Source organism: Trichoderma evansii (assembly GCF_050947405.1).
Source record: "Trichoderma evansii strain SZMC 28006 chromosome Unknown GGI43scaffold_2, whole genome shotgun sequence".
Taxonomy (NCBI): Eukaryota; Fungi; Ascomycota; class Sordariomycetes; order Hypocreales; family Hypocreaceae; genus Trichoderma; species Trichoderma evansii.
Window position 1 is genome coordinate 1,386,173 of NW_028145204.1, and position 18,327 is coordinate 1,404,499.

Consider the following 18,327-nt stretch of genomic DNA (forward strand, 5'->3'; position numbering starts at 1 on the left):
CACTCATCTTGCACTTTAGCACAGCAGCACCAGAAATACCAGGCCTACACAAGTCTTACTGCCCTATTGTTAACAAACTTAAACAGCCACTATCACGCACTTCTCTAAACTGATCTCCTGCATTATTGGTCTTACTACTGCTACTCTTGTGCAAGGCAGCTTGGGAGATGCGGTATGTTACTATACGTTCCCTTTCTATATTCAGGTACTAAAATTTACAGGCCATATTATACACTGGTCAAGACTTTCAAGGTGATAAATTTTACTTTCACCTCCTCGATCCTGATCGCTGTATCACTCTTCATACAAATATGTTAGTTGCCCATCTTATTAATGCTAATATTCTACAAACCTGGCAAATAAAGACAGATACCGTAATATTAGCTCCAGAGAGGCACTCAATATCCCACGTGGCCTGGCATCCCCTCCAGTGGAATTCCAATGCAAACTATATTCGTAAGTTATTGTCTAAATTGAGATATTTCCAAGCTAATACGTTATACTGAAGCTCCGATAAATGTGAGAAAAAAATCCTATCTTGACGAAGTAGCAACGACTGGAGCTCTTGACAACACCGATATTGCAGCTGTATCCTGTGTCTTTCATGTTGGAGAGGAAGATGAAGCGTGAATTGGAATTTCGTTATTGGGATGTAGTTCTATTAAGACCAGAAACTCTTTTTTCTGAGAATAAGATTGTCCCAAAATGCTTAGGTTCTGTTACCACTGCGCTAACAAAGTACCTAATACTAGATATGACTATATAATTGACAATTCATTGTCGACTGTTTCTGAAATCTCCATTTATATAAAGAACTTCCCCTACATCAGCCTCATCTGGGCAGGATCTTGCTCTTGAGCTTATTCTTATTTAAGGGAATAGAAGAAGTAGAAGAAGTAGAAGAAGTAGAAGAAGTAGAAGAAGTAGAAGAAGTAGAAGAAGTAGAAGAAGTAGAAGAAAAGGCAGTAGCTTCTGACGTCTGATTCCCCGCACGTGCCGATGCCTGACGCACATCTCATTCCTCTCTTTCTTCTTCTTCTCTTTCTTCTACTTCTCCTCCTTTCTCTTTGTCTCTCAAGCTCTCAAGAGAGAGGATTCGTCACAGTCGTTGGATCAGACACTTTACGAGTTGAAAGACTAAGATTCCCGCCACCTGAGATGTTATATGGAGGGAAGACAAAAGAGACTCCAACAGCAAAAAGAAATGAATCACGTCACCTACCTCGCTGAGCCTGATCCAGAAGGATCATCCCCTGTGGCTAATTTAATAATAGTCACCATCTCCAACGCCGCTGCCATGCGGTATATTGTTTGGAAGAGATCTGAAACGATTGGCCCTCTTTTAGACTTCAGAGAGACACTTACGCCCACCATGCAAAGTTATGCCACCCATCATCAGCGACATTGGTTGGACTGGCTGGTTGATACAGGGAAGATAACTACAGCCGACGGCGAATGCCTGCATGTCAACGAGAGAGGCTTTGCTACAGCTGTGGGGGTAGATACTTTGCCAGTTGAAAGACTGAGACTTGATGGGCCTTGAAGCCGTGAGTGAGGATCCAACAGATACCATGAGCGCTGCTCAGCTTGAAATGGCTGATGTGTACTTGAGGCCAATGATAGGCCTCCTCCAGCGCATCGCTGATTCTAGAGATGAGTTCGAGACTGCAATCCAGCAGATAGTTAGAATATTTGAAGATATTTAGGAATGGGACAGAATTTCACGTGCCTCTTCACGTTTGATGCTGATACCTGAGGCTATTTACTCAGACCGACAAATTCTAACTGCATCTATACCGTTTCCGTAGGCGCCATTATCCCACTCGAGAACAGTCGCCCCCCACTGACGTACCGCAACCCGAATAAGATCATGGAAGACAGTACCTCCCTTGCCGGATTCTGTGTCTCATAAACCACATGCCGTGATAGGAAAAGACCAAGATGTGAAGAATCTTCCCCGAGTCCTTACTCCGACTTATATGGCAGGGGTCCTCGCTAAATAACTTCATTGAACCACGCAGGCCGACTTTTTTTTAGCAGCTCTCTGACGAGCTTGGCGTTTGACTCCTATAGTATGTTGCTGAAGGGGGCTGCTAGAACTGCGTCTTTGGCGAAATTATGACAGATGCCTGCCGTTTTGTCGCCAACATTTGCTCCCCATTGCTTCCCATTGGGGTTATAATCTACTCTCATGGGATAGGTGTCCTGAGTCTGGACTTATAGATGAAGACCAAATTAAAAAACACTTATATCCTGGGTCACATTTTGAATCCCCGGCATTAATCCAGGTATAAGGATGCTTGTCCTTCCTCATATGCTCCCAGGAACAGAAATGCCAAAAGTGATCAACATGGAACCGTGCTAGACTGCTTCCCTTGTATAACCCCAAACCCAGTTGCAAAGTACAAGCCTCTCAATAATGAAGATTTTGAGATTGCGAAAAAGGATCCTACCCTTCCTTTATTTAGCGACCAACTTGATAGTCCCGGTAACCCTCTTCGCTCGGAAGTTCTCTGCGATGCTTCCATATGACAACGCGGCCAGGGAAGAATCTCTGGTTTTCAGTACTCTGTTCCTTATATTAAGGCACTGCAATTCTCAAAAGAGTTAACTGAAATGCTTCTTACCTTCGCTATGCAATTTCCTCATGATCTCTTAACAATAGAAACTCTTTACCTAGCATTATATGCTTGGTACGATATTACTCTGGCGCCAAATAGAAGAGAGAGGTATCTATCCCTTTTAGCCAATATATATATATATATGGCTGGAAGATGCCTAAGGTATCTTTAGCAGAGTATTCAATCCGCCATCGTTACTAGCTCCGGTGGCCAGATGTGTATGGGCTCAATGAGTTTCCTCATTTTTTCTGTTGGGTTCACAGGGCAGTTATCTCAGACTGCAGAAGAACACCACACATTGTCAAAGAAACTCTTATAGATGCTAGAGCAACTCCTTCTTACTGGTTTGCCGTCAGTCTTATTGTATGGAACTCCACACTATGCGCCGTTGGATACTCCTGACGGCGTTACCAACTTGGTGTCGCTTTGTATCCCTGTGACTTTAGCAAATAACTGCATTGACTCCCTCTTTGAGTCCGCTGCTTGGCCAAGGGTGGGATATAAAATATCAGACAAAAAATAGTAAGGATAAACCGTTGTGATCTGGCTTTTCACAATTAGAGCACATGATATCGCGTAGATTCTTGAGAGATGGCTTGTCACTACGTGACTCTTTTGTAGAGTCTGTACGTGACTCCGGAGGCGGAGGCGGTGATGGAGGCGGTGGAGGGTTATTACGTGACTCTTGAGGTCAAAAATAGCAACTCATTTAGTTTGTCGACATTTTGACGAATTTATGGCAGATGTCAAGGATGCCTGCTGTTTTTCTCGCCAAAAGTTGCCTCCCATTGAAGACCATTAGGGTCGAACTTTACTCTCATGGGATAGGTGTCCCGAGTCTAGACCTATAAATGTCAGTCCAACAAATAGTCCATAAGCGCGAGTAAATAGTCATGGGTGACAAGTATGTACCTTGCTATTATCAGCAATTTTCCTCCCTGCCACCTCAGGCAAGGATTCGTCCGATCCAACGTTAGCCTGCTTCGCATATTCCTCCTTTTTAGTTGTAGATGTTGGATAGTGCCACAAACAGCACAACGTCGCCCTTTTCGATCCCGAGGGCTTCGAAAAGCGAGGAATGTCTAAGTCGTCCATCCCGGCATTTTCAAAATCAGCCTCGACCCAGGCCTTGTTCATCCGACGTCTTGACTCGTCCACGTCTCTCCCTTGTCGTCTAGAAAGGCGATGAGGCCAAGGGTCTCTTTGGGAAGTATGGTGCAGATGGCACCGACGCTGGCGAAGTTTTCCTCTCCCTTATGAAGTTGAGTAAAGAGGCTAAAGACGAGACTCGTCAGTTTATAGCAGACCCCAAGGTGTGCCACCCAGTGGCTGCTGCGAAGGACCACTAAACTCAATTCCTCCCGAGGCTCTTTGAGGGCCTGGGTGCCATTTTCGCCGTCGTTGTCGTACCGCACCTTCTTCGCTGAAGGTGCACCCTCATCGATTTGTTGAGCGCGCTTCGGCATTGTCGTCTCGATGATGTTCGTATTTGAAAACAACGAATTGTCATATTATTCGTGATATATGAAGCGCAATTAGGGAGAAAAGAAGTTTTCAAGATGGGCAAGATATGATGAATTCTTGATGAACTGTTGCATTCTTTGACGTCGTCTAACGTCAATTCCTTTAAGGACTAAGAGTGTCCTTCAAGTCAATATACATGTCGGCGGTATGTAAAGGTGCTGGTTGGATCTCGGTATATCAGGTTGTAGAGCTGTCCATAAAGTAAGATAATGTCCATAACCATTTCTTAACCACCATCCTCTCTGCTATCTCTGCTATCTCTGCTATCTCTGCTATCTCTGCTATCTCTGCTATCTCTGCTACCTCTGCTACCTCTACCACCTCTACTGTTTGCCCAGAGACGCTTCATTTCGTGTAATATGGCAAGTTCAAAGCCCTAAGCACCGTAAATACTATCTAGGTTGGGTGAAAAGGTAACAATTCACATATTACTATCTTCTCCTTTAGCTGCTTAGTGAAATTAATTACTAGGTAGAAAGTAACTACTTATGCAAACCGTCTCACAACATACTCCACTCAGAAAGTGGTACAAGTGGCATCATTTATTTTCTTTGTGTGCCGCCTTTTTCCCCAACAACTTCACGCTCTTTTCTCTCGACAACCTCCAACTTGATAGGAACTAGAGCTTTCTTTAACACGACTAGGTTTTGATACGAAAAACCTTCCATCTTTAATCTGCTGGGTTCAAGGCAGCATATCTACTACGTCCGCGTGAAATCAGGCACAGTCATCTTCATCTGCTTTCAGCCCAAAGCCCAAAGCCCAAAGCCGCCATATTCGGCTAAAATAGTGCACAAGGCGGAATGTGACTGCAAAATCCTGAGGGAGCAGCAGCATATAGTGGCACAGCAAAGCCGCACTTATTATTCAATAGTGCCTTGTAACCGCTTTGTGGGCCTTTCTGCCGACTCATTTCATATAGACGGATTTGGTGGATAAGGGATAAGAGGTTGACTCTGCTGAAGAAAGGCGGTAGAGATATAGTAGAGGCAGTACAAATTATTACACAGCCGTTGCTGCCTCCAATTGTTTCCTAATCATAAAGCAGCCGAACTTGAATTAAATTTTATACATCATATACAGCTTTATTTGATCCTATTCATCCGGTTGTTGAAACTGAACATGCGCCGACAACAGCGGCTGACTGTGCCCTTGTAAATGACTGCCATCTCTTGCCGCTTGGAAAATCCTGTCTGAAACTTGGAATGTTCCAAAGGTACGGAGTAGTTGTAAGCAATTCACACAGAGCCACTTTTCTCTCTTCTTGTTTAGACTTGGTGCCTAATGAAATAGACTTGAAAATAACAATACAAAGCGTAAAAACAAATACTCCACTCAAAAAGCAAGGCAATACTGTAGCTGTAGAGGAGATGGGGACGGTCTATTTCTTTTTCACTATGCATTTTCTCCCTCAAAGTTTTATCTTTGATCCCATAATATTTTCACGATTCCAATGCCTTTGATTACCGTCACCATGTGTTGGCTGCACGTCTAAATTGGCGCAATCCTTTGGGTGGAACACGCATAAGCGGTCGACTGCGAGCAGCAAATAGCATCGCAGGCTAAAATTCGCTATTGCCTCTAGTCGGTCCAGCTTCGATAGTTCGGGGATTTCCTATTTTAGAATGAACTGTGATTGATGCAACGGCTGACTGGTTGTGACCTGAGAGTGGAGATGGGGCGAAGCGTTGACTGGCGCGCCTTGGACCTTGGACCTTGGACCATGGACCATGGACGGCGAGTCCCCTTTAAAGTTAAAAGCACGACGCGGACAATACGAGCCACAGCTGCCAGGCATATCCATGCTCTCTATTATTCCGTCCCGTGCCTGAAAATGAAGGGGTGCAGCAAAAGCAGCTGTGACTGTGGTGGCACAAGGCTCAGATGCTTATTTGCGTGCTTCCAGAACTGTTTGCCTTCGCTTCTTTTATTTGCCCTACTTGACTCTAACTCTCAGCTGCCAGCCGCCAAGCTTCAGCTAGTCGCGCTCTATTTTGTGTATCGTTGATCTGAGACAGAATCTTCGAGCTGAGCGGAAGCTAAAGATAAGCTGAGAGCCTCCCGTATCTGTAGCTGGGCCGCTGCTCTGCCGGCTTTGCATCATTTCCACCCTGCCAATGCGCGATATAGCTACTGTACTCGGCTACGTCCTACCAACAACGCACAGCTTGCTTCGATGAGGGGCGGCAGCGTGAAGATTTTTTGCCCCCCATTTCTTTTCCGCACAATGCACGGCAGAGCACATGCTTGAGAATTGAACGATTTGTGACTCCTCGCCACCGGCTGCGAGTCAATGAACCAACATCAGCGTGCCTGAGCCTTCGCGACTTGGCGAAGTTATTCACAGCATGGAGCACACATGGGGCATGGGGGGTCAACGGCTAGACGCTTCAACGTAGCGTCGTATTTAGAGCACCGCGGCCCTGTCGTATCCTCACCGCTAGCAGCCAATCAGCGGCGCGGATTTCTAGATTTAATTTTAAATTTGGCGCCCCTGACAAAAAAGCTGCAGGAACAAAATCTAAGGCCAGTGGGCGCATCCCAGGTCCGTTGCTGGCCCCAGCGCAGCCCGCGACGACGTTACACGAGCAGAGAAATGACTGCTGCTGCCGCGCCACGAGTGCCTGAATTGCTACATCCACCAGGTAGGTAGTTGCAAAGTGCAGTGTCGAGTACCTTAGGTATGATACGAAGTAGTAGAGAAAATCCAGGGCAAAAATAGAATGCGCCCGGAGCACGATCTGAATTAGACACGCGAGTCTATTCTGGTACACCCATCATGGTACACCCATCCCGGGGCTTATTTATCCCAGATGCAGTAGTAGCAGTATTACCTTCAATCTCGGCCAGCCCAGACGGTCCAAGTACACGTACGGCAGCCGCCGGGCCTCACATCGTCCTTAGCCTGACAGGGGTCCTCAAGGCAGAGCAGACCCTAGCAGGTACCCCCGGCTCGCCATGAAACCGCCTGGGACTCATGGGACTCATCGCCCATATATCTCCTCGCTCCGCCCATCTCGTCAGATGCTTTTTCTTCCTTCCCTCTTCACCCTCACGTCAGGCTTAACGCTCCTTACAAAGCTTTTGCAACATCCATTTGTCTTTAAGACAAACAGTCACTCTTTACAAATTTGCTGTTTCTTTTCTTTCTTCTTTTTTTCCAACAAGTAAAAAATCTTTTTATTTCAACCGTCAAGATGCGATTCACTCTGACTGTTCCCGCCCTCATGGCTCTGGTCGGCTCGGCCTTTGCCCAGACTGCCGACTTTGACCCCGTCACTGTCCCCACCAACAACCAGCACATCACCGCTGGTGCTCCCTTCACCATCGAGTGGCAGGCTCCCGCCAAGTACGCCGGCAACACCATCTCCATCCAGCTGATCGGTGGTCCCACCCAGGCCACTCAGGTCCCTCTCGATGTCATTGCCAGTAAGTTGATTTGCACAACAACAACAAGAAGAAGCGGCTGAATGGCTAACCTTGACAACTAGCCGGCATTGCCAACAGCGCTGGCAAGTTCGTTTGGAACGTTCCCGCCACCCTGGGCGCCGATGCCTTCTACGGCTTCATCGTCCGCTCCGAGAACGACCAGAGCGTCTTCCAGTACTCCAACCCCTTCCACGTCGACAAGGCTGCTTCTCCTCCCGCTCAGGGCACCACCACCGTCACCACCTCCACTGGTGTTAAGACCGTCTCTCTGGCTACCCAGTCAACTTCGGCTCCTTACTCTCCCCCCGTCGTGACCTCGGCTCCTTACTCTCCTCCCGCCGTCACCGACGTGACCGTCGTTCTCAACGCCACCACCACGGTTCCCTGCAACGGCACTGTTGCTCCTCCTACTCTGACCGCTCCCACCACTCTCCAGAGCGCCACCCGCCTGCCTCCTCCTCCTCCCAGCTCCCCTGTCTGGGTTCCTCCTGGCCAGGCTGCTACCACCACCTACGCTGTTGCTGCTTCCGGCACTGCTGCTCCCTCCAACCCTCCCGGCACTCCTCTGCCTCCCCCCACCAACGCTGGTGTCCGGGTTGCTGGCAGCTCTTTCGCCCTGGTTGCCTCTCTGGTCGTGGCCTACTTCGCTCTGTAAGCGGTTGATGATGGAAAGATGTGGACATCATCGGGGGTTATCGGCGGGCCGTGGTACGACGCCTAATTTCGTCTGGATGGGCCGACGGCTCTAATCTATTTTACTGTTGATTTGCACATAATTTTTTACTTTACTTGGAAAAGGCGAGGAAGATTGGTTTCGGTTTGAATCTCTCTATATAGAAAGCGCAGGGCACGACATCTGTTTTTTTCTGGGAACCATGTTGTTTTCGATGTAGGATATCTAGCGCCTGCGCGTCAATAGATTGGTTCTATCATTAATTGATAATGATTTTATGAGCTCTACTTCGTATATGGTTCCAATTAAGTTTACTATTCAATTTACTATTCAAATCTGCCCTGCAATTTTGGTCTCCAGTGAAATCGCAACGTGCCATGTTTTTATCTCATCAGTAAGCTGGAAAATACGACTCGTATCTGGTGTCTACATGGGCAATGGTCCTTGAATGCCAATCGCGAATTTCCCAAGATGGGCATAAGCGACGATCTGCCATTTTTCCCCAGTGACGAGACATGGAAGCGGCTTACATGGATAACACTGGGGTTTTTGGCGACGAACGACCTCACAAGGCAATTGATCGGCAGCGCGTGGTCTAAGACAATGACGCACCACGAAGAAGCGGCTCGACGGGCACTATCTGCACGGACGTGGCGCGTATAACAAGATGGGATATATGACGATTGACTCAGACGTCCAGGTTTGGTGTTGACTGATAGTAATCCAGTCTTACGTCCGAACAAGCTCCTGGCTGACCGAAACAGGCCAGGAGCTTGTCAACGGAGTAAGCACCGATGCATTGATGGAAGAAAAAATAAACATCCCAGATTCCGCCCTGTTCGGTAGTTTTTTCTCTTGCTGACCTGCCCATCAGGGCATAACGCTGAAACAAAACGCCGTCGCGTTTGCGCCACGCGCATTATTGTTTAAAATGAGATAAAAGGGGAAGCGCTAACAGAGGAGCATCTCGACTATGCTTTTTTCCGACCTATTTTGAGGTGTGTGGCGCGGTGCATTAGATTGGCTGGGAAGAAGTGTGCCTCATCTCCGGCGGGTTAGCTAAGTAGCTGGCTGGAACTTGCTTTCTACAAATCCTCCATTATTAATCCTCATGAGGATGGAGGCTACTGCAGCTATTGGTCCAGCCAGCGTGCCAACAATAATAGTTTTTGATTACTTGGTAGCTTCACCGACAGCAAATGCTACATTTGGACGTGCATCGCGTGACCTTTGAGAGGTTTGCGTGCTTAATGTGAGGAGCTATTCTGCTGATGACAGCGTTTATTAGCTCGGCGCCAAAGAAGCACGTGTACAGATAGCTAGAATGCAGTAAGAAAAGGATTTGGGATGTGAGGCTGAGTATCTGAGAGTGAGTGTCATCTTTCGTCGGGCACCTGCATATCGCTCTAGCATCTCTTGATGAATAAAATAGCAGTCAGCGATCCATCTCCACGCATAAGGCTGCCTCATGCGCATTTGGCAATTTGATATCACTATAAAATGGCATAGTCCATGATGGTGATGGTCCCAATTTGGTAAGGTAGAAGCTAAAATGTCGCTGCATTGATATAGCTTGGCACCTGGGATCAATATCTCATCTATAGACTGCTAGTGGCCACCATGCCAAATAAATAAGATGATGTCATGAGGATTGAGGCGGATTAAAGCTATTGTATGTTGACAATAGAAACCCATGTGTGACTCACATGGATTTGTGTTGCAATTGGAATGCTTTGAGATGCTGGGCCATTGTCTTTATCCGCATAGAGTGCATTCCTGTGCTTGGAATAATCTTCTAGATTCTGATGATTGAATTGGCCTCGGCAATAAATTCCTCTATTTTTAGAAAATCCTCATGTAATGTGTTTAAAGCATATCTGCAACTTTTTACATGTGTATTGTTCAACGTGCATGTGGCATCGCTGTATACCTAAAGAAACAGCGATTGAGGAATGAGTAAAGAGCACGTGCTTAATGCTCTCAACTAGCCTTATGAGGACGCACACTTCTCTTTAGGGAACAAAAATTCATCATGTCAGCTAGGCCTTGAAAAATCTAGCACTCATATACTCCGTAGATCTCTTGGAGATCTATGTATCTACGTATAGGTATACCTATATGCGCAGGCACAGTCAGTTCCAGATATGGCGCCTCTGCAATTGCTCATTCGCTAGAGCTCCAGCTCACAGGGTCCCAAAGCGCTAGTCCTGAACCGGTAAAGAGGCTTGGAGGGGCACTGCCGCTGCCGCAGCTCCGTACCGGAGCAGATCTCGAAAATAATTTTTTTTCCCTCTTGCACATGGGAGAGACAGAATGACGGCTAGATGTCAATCCCTCTCTTCAGAGTGTGCCATAACCTAGGCGTTGCTTCCCGCTCGTCTAGATTTCAATTCTTACACCGTCCCTTGGACAAATTGCTCGTACGGCTGCCAATTTCCGCCCTCACGGGGACAGTTGCGCTGATGTCATAAAGGTTCCGACTTTGGTGGGGTCAAGTGTCAAGAGTCATCGCCGTTACGTTCAGAGGTGAGAAATTTGGTGATGATACGCTATAGCAAGCTCTGTGCTGATACCAATCTTCTGTATTCTTTCTATACAGTTATTCGACCATGGCAGATCAAGTAGCTCCCAAGACCTGCAAGGTCATCACCTCCGAGACCATCGCCAAGAAGCTGCTGCTCGAGGTCAAGGAAACCCTCTCCAAGATCCAGGAGGCCAGTAGCGGTGCCCCTACCTTGGTGGCTTTCCTTGCAAACGATGACCCTGCCGCCATCCAGTATGCTGAGTGGTCTAAGAAGACTTGCGAGGAAAAGTGAGAATGGCAGTGCCGCATCTCGTGATATGGTTTCTAACAGCCTGCGTTTAGTGGCTTCAACTTTGAGCTCCGCAGAGTCGACAAGGACCTCCTCGAAGAGGACATTATGAAGGCCAACGAGGACGATGCGGTCGACGGCATCCTCGTCTACTACCCCATCTTCCCCAAGAACCCTACCCACGACAAATATGTCCAGGAGACTGTCGACCTCTCCAAGGATGTCGAGGGATTGCGCCACAGCTACCTGCACAACATGTACTACAACATTCGCTTCTTGGACCCTCCCGAGAACAAGAAGAAGTCCATCCTGCCGTGCACCCCGCTGGCCGTGGTCAAGATTCTCGAGCACCTCCAGATCTACAACCCCATCCTCGCTTACGGCAACCGTCTGTTCGGCAAGACCATTACCGTCATCAACCGCTCCGAGGTCAATGGTCGCCCGCTTGCAGCTCTGCTCGCCAACGATGGTGCTACAGTCTACTCTGTCGATATTACCGGCGTGCAGCTGTTCACCCGTGGCCAGGGAATCAAAAAGATTCGCCACCAAGTGGAGGATAAGGAGGGCTGGGGCCTGGAGCAGTGCCTGCCTCTGAGCGATGTCATCATTGGAGGAGTGCCTGTCGAATCATACAAGGTTCCCACGGAGCTTATCAGAGAGGGTGCCGTCTGCATCAATTTTTCTTCCTTCAAGAACTTTGATGGAGTCGCCGTCAAGGAGAAGGCTTCCATTTATGTGCCATCTGTTGGAAAGGTCACAATTGCCATGCTGCTGAGAAATCTTGTCGTAAGTATAACACTTCACATCTCTTTTGAGACTTGGGATATAAGAAGAAAAACTAATCATTTGATAGCGTTTGATTGCCAACCGTCCTCCCAAGGAGGATAAGAGCACCATCCAGGCCCGAACCGAAGCTTTTGTTGATGAGATTTAATTTGCGGATACAAAGCAAATAAAGCAAAAATCTTTTTCTTCTTTTTTCTTTTTTTTTATTCAACAACAAAACAATAGCATATCGACGAAATGTCAGGAAAATAAATGATCAAAACGACAAAGGGGCGAGGAAAGGAAAAAAATACTAAATGGCGGGGAATTGAATATCATAGAATATCGTTCAACACTCTGTAGAAACAGATTCGAGTTACATCCAAATGAGACTAAAATAGGGAATCCTATAGCCATCAGTGGATGGCCTGATTATACGCAAACTTTTTTTTCTTTCTATTATCTGTGATCTTTTTCGAGAGTACTTATTTAAATGGTGCTAATTGCCATTTCGATCAACAAGCAGCCTTGCTGTCTCTGATATGCCCACAGGTCACTTTTGCACCATTGAGTTTGACCAAATGTCGACAATACTTTGCTTCTTGATGCTTTCTCGCTGATGATATGTTATCTCTGACGATATGTTATTGCACCAAATAACTAACATATAAATTTAGATAGCCATTATCTTTCAGAACGTATCATTACTATCCCGTTTACTCTCGCAAACTCGAGAATGGAATATCTATAGAGTTAAACCCTTTTTTGATCAAAATAACCGGTTGGAGTTGCACGTAGTTTATCCCAGCATCATAAAGGGAAAAAATAACAATCTACTTTCGAGTTTGCTAGGGAATGCGGTACTAACTACCTAACAGAGACTGGTCTACTCGCTCTTACGTGTGGTCTTCACAGTAGTACGTTATCAGCAGCGCTATCTAACACATATTCAGGTAGACAGAGAAACAAAGGGCCGTTTTGAGAACTTCGTCACATATTGGCGTTATCGCCTCTTACTGCCTCTGCTGCCTCTGCTGCCTCTACTGCCTCTACTGCCTCTACTGCCTCTACTGCCTCTACTGCCTCTACTGCCTCTACTGCCTCTACTGCTTCTACTGCTTCTATCAATTGACTTAATGTTTTGCAACTTTGATACCTCAAGTATTTAGAGTTCAGTCATATAAATACCTACCCAAAAGTACACCTAATAAGGTGTCGTAGGTGATTGGCCTAGGACTTTATATAACAATGCAATATAGTCGTTTTATGTTCCGTGTTCACTATACCAGCTCCCAAAGAGCCCAATGCAACAGTCCCGGCCAATTACAATTGCGGTGTGAAAATTACATGTAAAGCCACGCCATTACTTCTCATTAAGAGGGTGACCGCATCTGCAATCATTCTGCGAGTTGTCATGCAGAACTCAGTGAAATTACTTCACGGTTATCAAAAATCGGATCAAGAGCTCGATCAAGTTAACACCCTTGAAGTCAATCTTGATCTGTCCCGAGACTAGATAGATCGATAGTCTAATGAGCGCCCTGCAATAGGACATCTCAAGCTTGGGAGTCTCCTACCAGTTCCCGGCTATGTGTAACTCGTGTTATAGTCCCTATTCTTTGCTCCACTGCTAATACGCGGACCTCAAAGGGAGAACGAAATAGTATAATGGACCGGTATACGCTGATTTTAGTATTTTTAGTATGAAGATCACTCTACGTTCTTTTCCTCGTATGTATGGACCTGTACCGCAACTCATCCACATGGCGGAGCAAGCGCTATGTCTTGCAGGTTATTTGGAGGCTTGTGGATGGAAGACCCAGTCAGTGGGGCCGAATAGCAGCGGCTATGCATACCCAAAATAGTAAATGAAACTCTGCGCATAGACAATAGAATCGCTGCTGCGAGTGAGCCGCAGATCTCTTATTGCTGACTTGCAGCTCAACTATTACAATTTTAGCAATACGGTGCATTACGTGGCTTGGCTAATCTGCGTATTCAGAACGGAGGCCACCGGGTTAGTTCTACACGGCCCCAGGCCAAAATGAAGCAGAGCCCGGTGATTTGCCGGGTCTTGGGATTACGAGCATCGGGTAAAATTAACATTATGCGGCCCTCCACATTACTAATTTCACTGCTGTGCCTCTCTCCTTCTATTATTCCTGCAAAAGAATGGCAAACGGGAGCACAATACGAGGGAATTGAATGGTACCGTGTCGTGTCGTGCTTGTACAGTAGCAAATAGGTAGAACCAACAATGGGCGTTGTCACACTCTTCATCGGCGGGAGTGCAGTAATAGTGGAGCTGTGTTGCGCCGGTAAACACTATGGAGCACATGCTATTTCGCGTATGCAGATATGGATACAGTATGAAGAGAGAGGGGAGATGGAGAGGGGTGGCCACCAGTACAGAGTACAAGAATTCGTATGTCGTGGTGTGAGGATACATTAACCGGCCACCTACTTGGCATACCTACCGTTAAAAGACCATCACGCGGCATGCACGCGTGCAGCCAATTTGCCGCCATGTGCTGCACCGCTGTAGATGCCTTGGTACTACCACTGCTAGTATGAAGTTTAGAGGCACCAACAAACTGTTGCATTTGTTAGTTTGAGATAATGCAATGTCGACGCAAAAGACTCGGCCAGCCCGGGAAATAAAGAAAAATTGAAACAGAAATGCCTCTCGTACAAGCAGACACACAGACACACAGACACACACGCATCTCTTCTGACACACCAGGCAGAAACAAGCAAACAAAACGCATTTGCTCGACTCCGCAATGATCAATTTCGACGCATAAGAATTAAACACCTAGCCCTCTTTAAGATCCGCGCCCTGAATGCCCCAGCGTGCCACAGCGCCACCCCTCCAATTCAGCTAGATGAGTGGCCCTCTCTGGGCCCTTTTTGGCCGTCCCTGTCAGACCCAAGGTACTCATTCGATGTTTCGGCGGCCCGGGCCACCAGGCTTGCATCCTGTAGGTACCTGACTTGACATTTTTGGGGGTGCGGGCGATTTCATTCGATTCTTCTCGTGACAACGTCTTTTTTTTTTCTGCGTTTTTCTTCGCTTCTAGCTTTTCTGCCATCTTTCTTGGGATCCTCTTTTTTTTAATTGCTAAAGACGATCCAAAATCAGGCTCCCCGCTCGCTTCGGTGTAGCCAACTAGTATAGGCTCAGCCTTGTCTTGTCGCCTTTAACAAAACCCATCGGCCGCTTCTAAAGTCGCTCCTTTCTTGTCTCGCGCCGCGCCCCGGTCCACTCTCGCATCGCGGGAGGTTTTTGAACATCTCTCCCTTTTCGTTTTATTTCTATTTTGCGACGTTGCCAGGGGCACAGCAACGCGCAAACCCTGAATCTCAACTACACTCGTTTCTTTTCTTTTGTTTTCTTTTCTTCGTTACCGCTGCTCTGGATGTACCTTTGTTAGACGCTTGAGCAGCAGAGCTTCCGTAACTTGTCCTGCTCCAGTCGCGGAAGAATACAAGGACGGCAAAGCGACAGGGCACAGCAAGAAATACAGCCCAGCAAGGCGCAACAGCACAACAGCGACTCGCTTCCATTGAGCTTGGCTCCAGCCACCCGATCAACCATGACGCTGCAATCCATTGTCACGAATCGCTATGACGGCCGACAAGACGCCCACGGAATGGCCGTTCCGTATCCTCAGCCCGCATCGCCAACCCTGACCAACCCGGACATGATCTTGCCCGACTACGAGGATCCCGTCACGTATCACAGCCAGTCACAGTCCGGCCCGTCGCTGTGGAACAGCGGACACCATATCGAAGATGGATTCCAGTTCACGCAAGACTTTTATGCCAATCCCAATCCTCTGACTACGCCTATCATCTACGGCAATGGAACCATGCTTTCGGACATTGGCGAGGTCACAGAGGTGGAGAGCGTCGTTGGACCGATTCCCGGACGCAATGCATCCAAGCGCTCAACCCACAGCTCAGGCGACGAGGGCCCGTTTCGAGCATCGCTGACCGCGGGAAAGAGGTTTATCCAGCAACGACAGCAGCAGCAACAGCAACAGCGTCAACAGCAGAACGATCGCGAGCGAAGAATGTCTACCGATTCAACCAGCACAATCGGCGCAAACGACGGCGGCGCCTTTATCGATTTTGACGATTCTGAGAGTGTGGGGGGAGACAGCATATTTCAGGGCGACGACGAGGAGAGTATGGCGTCCGGATATGTGGAAGGAACAGCCTCCTCATACCACCTACGCGCCCATGATCCGATGCCCGTGAGGAGACTGAGTGATGATGGGACTTCTATCAGCAAGCGAGCGGAGCAGATTCTCGCCAATGCCAAAGCGAGACTAACTGTAAGCTTGCGCAAAGGACAAAATGGTTATTGAAACGGGACTAACGAGCTTCTTGTAGCATATGGAGGACAACCTTACCCGAGCAAGAACTTTGAGCTATTCATCTGTATCCGACGGCTCAACACCATCGCCTACCATGGGAAGGGCTGCTTCAGTGCTCCGTAGGTCAGATATAACGTCAGCTGCGATGAATCTATCGAAAACAGGAAACGAAAACGGTGCGATTTCTGGATCCTATGGAACATCAAAGGTGCCAGGCTATGTACAGCGTTCTGCCAGTGCTCTTGGTTCTGCGGGTGGTTATCGGCGGCCTTTGCCTACATCCCGAAGTATGGACGGCCTGGGGACCAGCGCTTCAAATCAAGGCGCCCATGGGCATTTCAGCTACTATCAATCGGACACTACTCTGGAGGCTCTGACTGAGAACGGAGGACAGCGAAATGGTTCACGGACAACCACCTCGGCGAGCCCCACCCCGGGGGCCTTTCCCGAGCTTGGATTGACTCGTTCTGCTTCAGCATCGCAGATGCGCGATCTTCAAGACCAACTAAAGGGCCTAAAAGGAAAAATATCTACCTTGAAGGAGCAAGCACGTGCAGATAGCATGAAGCGTCGCAGTCTCCAAAGCCTTCGTATGCCTAGTCCGTTTACCAATGCTACCTGGGAACCAAACTCTGCGGAGGGACGTGGTTTCTACAGCAGCGGAGAGGATACACCAACAACGGCGGAGCATGATAGCAATGGCGAAAACGATCATGCACGAAAACAGCCCGACTACATAGCCGAGCCTATCGAGGAAGTGGAGGAAGAGGAAGAAGAGCTAGAGCAGTTTCAAGAGCTGCATGAAGAGGTGCATGAAGTGCTACATGAGGAACTACACCAAGAGCAGTATAAAGAGCAGCACCAAGAGCAGTATGAGGAGCAATATCAGGAGCAATATCAGGAGCAAGAGGAGGAAAGCGGAGAAGGAGAAGGAGAGGTAGAAGAGCAGGGAGTTAGAGTGGTTGACGAATATCCTCAAACTCCGGAGCCTCAAGAGTACTATGAAGAACCAGAGGAAAGCGAAACTCCCAAGGGTCGGGCCTTGGCCAGCCCGTTGGAAGTAGGCCAGCAAGATGTCATCAACGGCCGCCGAAGCTCGTCACCAGCAGAGAGTGTCGCTACTGAGTACACGGAAGTAGAGTCGAGCCCTGAGTCAGCTCGCGATGGCTATGCAAGCGAAGGCGAAGAATCGCTGTATCACGAAACTTCCCAACAGCCCATCTCCCACGAAGACCGCGAGGATGCCTTTGATTATGAGCACTTCTTTTTGCACTCTGCCATGAGTACCATGGCGGCCCAGCGACTGCGCTCAGAAAGCGTGAGCTCGGCAGAGTCGGTGGAAACTACTCGTGGCCCAGTAGTGACACACAGGCGAAGCAGCAGTGCGGATACGACAGCATCTGTGGACACATTTGCAACGGCAACTGAGGGGCTGGATAGTCGTAGCGCAACGGCTCAGGGTGCGTTCAGAGTCTACACGGCGGCTGACTTGTTTGAAGATGCTCGGAAAAGACACGCCCATTCGTTTAGAGACTCTTCAGTGAGCAGCAGCGACGAGACTGCTTCTACGCTTGGAACGCACCAAAGGAGCAGCACGATGACTACGCCTCGGCCAACGAGCAACAGTTCCGTCAAATCCATGCACCGACCGTCGCATTCGTCCTTTGAATCTATTGGAACCAACAGAAGCTTCCCACTCATCAACAGGGCCAAGCTGAACGGTGGGATTTTGACGCCTGGTGGCTCTCCCGACCAAGGGCTGAAGAATAAGATTAGAGACTCGCTCTTGACCGATACATCTAGCATTTACAGTCATCACAGCAGCAATTCGCGAGGCGGACAATCGCCTGCGCTTCAAGTCCTGTCCAAGGATGTCCAAGTGACTGTTGAGAAACTGGTTGCGAGCATCGGCAAGTGCGTTTTGGCACTGGGTGAGCCTGATGGAGCTCATCCAGGAGGCCATGCATTGTACAAACTGAGGATCGAGATGGCTCTACGCGTTCTTAACGGAGAAGCTGATATTGATATCCGCTGAACAAGAGCCAGAGAACTTTTTTCTTTAATTTTTTTTTTTTTTTTTTTTTTTTTTTTTTCATTTTTAACGATTGCGAATATTTGAC

General features: G+C 47.9%; 4 protein-coding genes across 4 annotated transcripts; all 4 read left to right on the plus strand.

Moving 5' to 3' along the window:
• Positions 1-1,098: 1,098 nt before the first annotated feature.
• Positions 1,099-1,728, plus strand: GGI43DRAFT_393364 (uncharacterized protein). The gene has a single exon (XM_083204660.1). It carries the CDS (start codon positions 1,166-1,168, stop codon positions 1,541-1,543), a length of 378 nt encoding a protein of 125 aa, XP_083064981.1. The 5' UTR covers positions 1,099-1,165; the 3' UTR covers positions 1,544-1,728.
• Positions 1,729-7,070: 5,342 nt separating this feature from the next.
• Positions 7,071-8,474, plus strand: GGI43DRAFT_152028 (Ser-Thr-rich glycosyl-phosphatidyl-inositol-anchored membrane family-domain-containing protein). The gene is made up of 2 exons (XM_083199443.1): positions 7,071-7,574; positions 7,637-8,474. The coding sequence occupies exons 1-2, from the start codon at positions 7,343-7,345 to the stop codon at positions 8,227-8,229; spliced, it is 825 nt and encodes a 274-aa protein (XP_083064982.1). The 5' UTR covers positions 7,071-7,342; the 3' UTR covers positions 8,230-8,474.
• A 2,382-nt stretch (positions 8,475-10,856) lies between these two features.
• On the plus strand, positions 10,857-11,994 carry GGI43DRAFT_379528 (methylenetetrahydrofolate dehydrogenase (NAD(+)); the record flags this gene model as incomplete). The annotated part of the gene is made up of 3 exons (XM_083202857.1): positions 10,857-11,059; positions 11,114-11,846; positions 11,914-11,994. The coding sequence occupies 3 exons, from the start codon at positions 10,857-10,859 to the stop codon at positions 11,992-11,994; spliced, it is 1,017 nt and encodes a 338-aa protein (XP_083064983.1).
• A 3,309-nt stretch (positions 11,995-15,303) lies between these two features.
• On the plus strand, positions 15,304-18,283 carry GGI43DRAFT_152096 (uncharacterized protein). Its single transcript, XM_083199444.1, has 2 exons — positions 15,304-16,165; positions 16,224-18,283. The coding sequence occupies exons 1-2, from the start codon at positions 15,422-15,424 to the stop codon at positions 18,240-18,242; spliced, it is 2,763 nt and encodes a 920-aa protein (XP_083064984.1). The 5' UTR covers positions 15,304-15,421; the 3' UTR covers positions 18,243-18,283.
• Positions 18,284-18,327: the final 44 nt, after the last annotated feature.

Bases quoted from the DNA above. Each gene is read 5' to 3' on its own strand.
- GGI43DRAFT_393364 (XM_083204660.1), top strand. From the start codon at position 1,166: ATGGAGGGAAGACAAAAGAGACTCCAACAGCAAAAAGAAATGAATCAC.
- GGI43DRAFT_152028 (XM_083199443.1), top strand. From the start codon at position 7,343: ATGCGATTCACTCTGACTGTTCCCGCCCTCATGGCTCTGGTCGGCTCG. The intron at 7,575-7,636 runs GTAAGTTGATTT...CTTGACAACTAG, and splicing joins CCCTCTCGATGTCATTGCCA to CCGGCATTGCCAACAGCGCT.
- GGI43DRAFT_152096 (XM_083199444.1), top strand. From the start codon at position 15,422: ATGACGCTGCAATCCATTGTCACGAATCGCTATGACGGCCGACAAGAC. The intron at 16,166-16,223 runs GTAAGCTTGCGC...AGCTTCTTGTAG, and splicing joins ATGCCAAAGCGAGACTAACT to CATATGGAGGACAACCTTAC.